Source organism: Emiliania huxleyi (assembly GCF_000372725.1).
Source record: "Emiliania huxleyi CCMP1516 unplaced genomic scaffold EMIHUscaffold_1007, whole genome shotgun sequence".
Lineage (NCBI taxonomy): Eukaryota > Haptophyta > Isochrysidales > Noelaerhabdaceae > Emiliania > Emiliania huxleyi.
The window spans coordinates 1,141-5,852 of NW_005202388.1; the positions used below are offsets into that span (position 1 = coordinate 1,141).

Below are 4,712 nucleotides of genomic sequence, written 5' to 3' on the forward strand. Positions count from 1 at the left end.
CCGCCAAGATGGAGCCGTCGAGGTTGGACGAGCGGACGAGGCCCTGCGGAGAGACTTCCCGGGGCGGCGCCTGGCCGGCGGGCCCGAATGAGCCGAGAATGTCCCGCACCATCACCGAGCACTCGACCGGCACATCGCGCTGCTCCCGCAGCCGCCGCAGCAGCACGCGCGCCGCTGCCTCGGCGACGCTCGACGGCTTGACGGGCGCGTCCTCGGCCGCCAGGAACTGCAAACCGCCGTGGCCACCGCGCTCGCAGCGAAGCCGAAGCATCCAATCCCCGCGCGCCAGTGCGACGAGGCGCGTGAGGAGCGCCGCAGGCGCCGCCCCGCCGGCGAGCGCCTCCCGCGCCTCGTCGAGCAGCTGCCTCGTGCCCTCCACGTGCAGCGCCTCGAGCGTGCCGAGAACCGCCTTGAGCAGCGCGAGCGCGGCGCGAGGCCCCTTCGCCTCGCCGCCCAGCTGCGGGACGGCGGTGGGCAATCCCAGGGAGTCCTCCGCGGGCGAGGCCAGCACGAGAAGCGATGCGAAGTCGGTGTTGGACGCGCCCGGCATGAGAGAGCGGACCAGCGAGAGGGCCGCCAAGATGGAGCCGTCGAGATTGGACGAGTAGATGAGGCCCTGCGGAGAGACGTCCCGGGGCGGCGCCTGGCCGGCGGGCCCGAATGAGCCGAGAATGTCCCGCACCATCACCGAGCACTCGACCGGCACATCGCGCTGCTCCCGCAGCCGCCGCAGCAGCACGCGCGCCGCTGCCTCGGCGACGCTCGACGGCTTGACGGGCGCGTCCTCGGCCGCCAGGAACTGCAAACCGCCGGGGCCAAAGTAAGCGCCGCCAAGCCGAAGCATCCAATCCCCGCGCGCCAGTGCGACGAGGCGCGTGAGGAGCGCCGCAGGCGCCGCCCCGCCGGCGAGCGCCTCCCGCGCCTCGTCGAGCAGCTGCCTCGTGCCCTCCACGTGCAGCGCCTCGAGCGTGCCGAGAACCGCCTTGAGCAGCGCGAGCGCGGCGCGAGGCCCCCTCGCCTCGCCGCCCAGCTGCGCGACGGCGGTGGACAATCCCAGGGAGTCCTCCGCGGGCGAGGCCAGCACGAGAAGCGATGCGAAGTCGGTGTTGGACGCGCCCGGCATGAGAGAGCGGACCAGCGAGAGGGCCGCCAAGATGGAGCCGTCGAGGTTGGACGAGCGGACGAGGCCCTGCGGAGAGACGTCCCGGGGCGGCGCCTGGCCGGCGGGCCAGTACGTGTTGGGGATCCGCCGCAGGATCGCCGTGCACTTGGGTGCTGCCTCCTCTGACTCCGCGCGGGCCTTGACCGCGCGAGCCTCAGTCGCGGCGTTCAAAGACCTCTTACGCTTCGCCGGCATACCTCTGCAAGCGACCACTGCAAGCGACCACTGCAAGCGACCACTGCAAGCGACCACTGCAATAAAAGATGCGCTCGGCCCCGGGCACTTAGCGACCCCGAAATTAGGTGCCCGGTAGGCTTGGCTGCAAAGGGGATTTTCGCGTTTTGTTTTTTTATTCAGGGTTTTGCAACTGATTCCGTTTGCAACAAACGGAATCAAGAAAGAAAGCATCCGAAAGCAGGCGGCGTCTCGTGCTCGACCAGGATCGCCGTCCCGGCGCGAGAATGCAGCCGGGCTTGCCGTCGTCCAGCTCTTTTTGCTTCGGCTCGTCGTCAGCGACGCGCCAGTCCTGGCGCAGCCGCCCCGCCGTGCGGTCCACGGCCTTGCAGCCCGTCGACGCGCCCGACGACGTGACCGCGGCCGAGATGGAGGCCTTCATGGACCACATCCAGCCGAGCTTGTACCAGCCGCCCGACGACAGCGACATCGCCCATGAGTTCACGGCGTGGCTGGCGGCGCGCCGCGAGACGTTGCGGACCGCCGCCGGTGCAGGCCGCCCTCGCGACTCGCAGGCCGACGTCGCCGCACCCGACGCCGCCGGCGGCGAGGAGTCGCCCGACAACGAGACGGGGCGCGCGACTCCGCCCGCACCTGCGCCGGCGGCGGCGTCCGGCCGCCGGCGCCGGCGCAAGCCGCTCGCCGGCGGCGGCGGCGAGAAGGAGAACGCGGACGTCGAGATGGACGCGCTCATGGTCGAGCGGCCCCGGCCTGCGCAGATGGAGCAGCGCTGGCGCGCCGTCCTTGCCGCGCGCCACGAGGATTACGACCGGGAGCTCGAGAAGGACAACCCGGAGCGGCCGTGGCACAGGGTGCCACACTTCCAGGGCGACGTCGAGGCGGAGTGCAAGCTGTGGGCAAGGGTCGTGCGCGCGCTCGGCGAGGCCTACGCGCGTGACCGCTGGGACATCTCGCCCGTCGAGTTTGACCCCGACCCCAAGAACCGCTCGCGAGCCGAAGCCGCGCGACGCAGGCGTCACAAGAAGTTGCTGGAGGCGGCGAAGCGGGCGGAGAGCAAGGCTGCGGCTGCCGCCGCCGCCACCGCGACGCCGTCGCCCGCCGCCGCCGCCGCGGCGGCGGCGGAGGCCTCGGAGGGCGCGGCGGCCGAGGAGGAGCTGAACGCGGTGCGGCGAGCGCAGGCAGGAAAGACGGCTGCACGGCTGTTCGAGCAGCTGGACGACGGCGAGGAGGAGGGGGAGGGGGAGGCGGCTCGCGAGGCGTCAGCGCGCACGCTCTCCATCGCCACTGATGCCTTGCTGGGCGTTCTCGACGCGGCCGACGGAGGCACCGTCGAGACAAAGGACGCGTACCAAACGGCCGACAAGCCGCTGGGCGAGGGGGAGGCGACGGAGGCGGTCGAGAAGGACAACACCACCATCGCCTTCAACAGGACCATCGTCCGCGAGGTGCGGCGGCTCCTGCAGACGTACGGCGGCGATCACAGGCCGCCGAGCATGGGCGCTGAGATGCACTACGAGCTGGCTGCGATGGAGGGCCCGTACGCTGACCCGAACGCCTTCTCGTGCGACCCGGACTCGCTGTCCACGCAACAGCTCGACGCGCGCCTGCTACTGTGGTACCGGCAGTGCCTCCCCAAGCCGCCGCAATGGCGCGCCGACCCAAAGCTCAAGCAGCAGCCCTGGCGCGGCGCCGATGGGCAGGAGCTGCTGCTGCCGCAGTGCTGGCCGTCGCATTGGCTGACGCGCGCGCGGCTGCTCGGCGCGCGGCGCGGCGTCGCGCTGACGCTGCGCGAGGCGGACGCAGAGGCGCACGGCGAGTCGCCGCACGCGCCGCAGCTCGTCGCGGACGCAAAGTTCGCGTTCGAGGTGGCGCTGCGCGAGCAGCAGCCCGCAGGCGCTCTCTATGAGAGCTACCGCCGCCTAGCGGCGGCTCTCGCGCACTCGCGGCGCACTCGCGCGGGGCTCGCGCTCCGCCACCTGGCCCTTTGCCCGGCGTGCAGCGACGCCCTCTGCCTCCCGGCCGTGACGCGCTACACGCTGCCGCCCGTGGTGCAGCGCGCCGGCTGCAGCGACTGCGACTATTTGGCGATGCGGCGCATGCTCGCCGCCCGCACGTCGTCGTACAACGAGTGCACCGCGAAGGACGCGGCGGAGTGGCTGCGCGGGCTCGAGCAGGCTGACGCCGTCAAGCACGCGTGGGGCGTCGTCGTCGTCGACGCCATCGACCGCCCGCCCCACGCGGCGACGCGGCTTGCCATCATGGAGGGCACGTTCGACCACGACTCCTTTGCCGCGTTCCTGCGGGCGACGCCTGGCGTGGCCGTGCCCTACTGTGGGGCGCATGGGCCGCCGCGGTCCGCGGCGGACGATGCGCCAATGCCGGGCGCGCCGCCGGACGCGCCGATGCCGGGCGCGCCGATGACGGACGCGACAATCCCGGGCGAGCCGCCGGCCCCGGCGGCGGAGGATGCGCCGATGCCGGGCGGCGGGCAGGACGCGCACCGTAACGGCTGCGCGTGCCCCGGGGGCTGCCTGGGCGGCCCCTCGTTCCTCCCGTTGGATCCGTGCTGCGAGTGCGAGGAGTGAGTCTCGTCGTCGCTTCCCACACTGCGCGGCGTGTGGGTGGGGGTCTCTGTTGATCACTGTACTGTACTCTCGCTCTCTCTCTCGCTCGCTCGCTCTCTCGCTCGCTCGCTCGCTCTCTCTCTCTCTCTCTGTGTGTGTGTGTGTCTGTGTGTGTGTGTGAGTGTGAGTGCGTGTCTCTCGCTGAGCTAATTCCTCTCCCGCCCGATCCTTGGACCTTGGTTGCTGCGAGGAAGTGCGAGGAGAGTGAGTCTCGTCGTCGTGTCGGGGCGTAGCTGCTTTTTGGAAACATGTTTCTACTCGTTGGACCGGAGATGGGGGGGCAGGTGCACACCCCCTGCGCTGCTCAATCTCTGAGATGTTACTCCAGACACCGCACCGCCGTGTCTGTATCTCTCGTTGGTCGTTCTCCCAAACATCTCCCGCAGCTCAAAGCGATCTCCCCTAATCTCCACGGCACCCACCGCCCGCGCACACTACTCGCCGACGACTCGAGAGTCGCGCGCACGCACAACCCAGCCGTCGAGCAAGCGGTCATGACCAGAGGCGCCCGCGGAGGGACAACCGGGATCGCCCTCGCCCGAGCCAGAGCCAGCCCCTGGCCCCTGGCCGCGCGCGCGGCCTTCTCTCCGGCCCGCATCCACCGCAGCGGCGGCCGCCGCTGCGAAGACTGCGGCCGCGCGACGCCTCCACGAGCATACGATCGAGCGCCCGGAGGGGCTCGGGCTGAGTGCCGTTTCAACTTTCGAGCTATGGTGCGCTTGGTCAGGTAC

The 4,712-nt window shown here is 71.2% G+C and overlaps 3 protein-coding genes across 3 annotated transcripts in view; 2 read left to right on the forward strand and 1 right to left on the reverse strand.

Annotated features, from left to right (window-relative positions):
- EMIHUDRAFT_250925 (hypothetical protein) overlaps window positions 1-1,357 on the reverse strand; it is a gene marked incomplete at both ends in the record, with an annotated part of 2,352 nt that extends 995 nt beyond the window's left edge. The window contains 2 exons of the mRNA XM_005793451.1: window positions 110-616; window positions 689-1,357. Coding sequence (XP_005793508.1) covers window positions 110-616; window positions 689-1,357 — 1,176 coding nt within the window. The remainder of the gene's footprint in view (window positions 1-109; window positions 617-688) is intronic.
- Window positions 1,358-1,593: 236 nt separating this feature from the next.
- EMIHUDRAFT_372734 (hypothetical protein) lies at window positions 1,594-2,734 on the forward strand. The gene is made up of 2 exons (XM_005793452.1): window positions 1,594-2,328; window positions 2,370-2,734. Exons 1-2 carry the CDS (start codon window positions 1,624-1,626, stop codon window positions 2,643-2,645), a joined length of 981 nt encoding a protein of 326 aa, XP_005793509.1. The 5' UTR covers window positions 1,594-1,623; the 3' UTR covers window positions 2,646-2,734.
- An 84-nt stretch (window positions 2,735-2,818) lies between these two features.
- EMIHUDRAFT_372736 (hypothetical protein) lies at window positions 2,819-4,241 on the forward strand. The gene has a single exon (XM_005793453.1). It carries the CDS (start codon window positions 2,851-2,853, stop codon window positions 3,940-3,942), a length of 1,092 nt encoding a protein of 363 aa, XP_005793510.1. The 5' UTR covers window positions 2,819-2,850; the 3' UTR covers window positions 3,943-4,241.
- The last annotated feature ends 471 nt before the right edge of the window (window positions 4,242-4,712 follow it).

What these genes read in the sequence shown, in the direction of transcription:
- EMIHUDRAFT_372734 (XM_005793452.1), top strand. Translation starts at nt 1,624, where the DNA reads ATGCAGCCGGGCTTGCCGTCGTCCAGCTCTTTTTGCTTCGGCTCGTCG. An exon ending in CGCCCGTCGAGTTTGACCCC is followed by an intron (nt 2,329 to 2,369) that starts GACCCCAAGAAC and finishes CGCGCGACGCAG; the next exon opens with GCGTCACAAGAAGTTGCTGG.
- EMIHUDRAFT_372736 (XM_005793453.1), top strand. Translation starts at nt 2,851, where the DNA reads ATGGGCGCTGAGATGCACTACGAGCTGGCTGCGATGGAGGGCCCGTAC.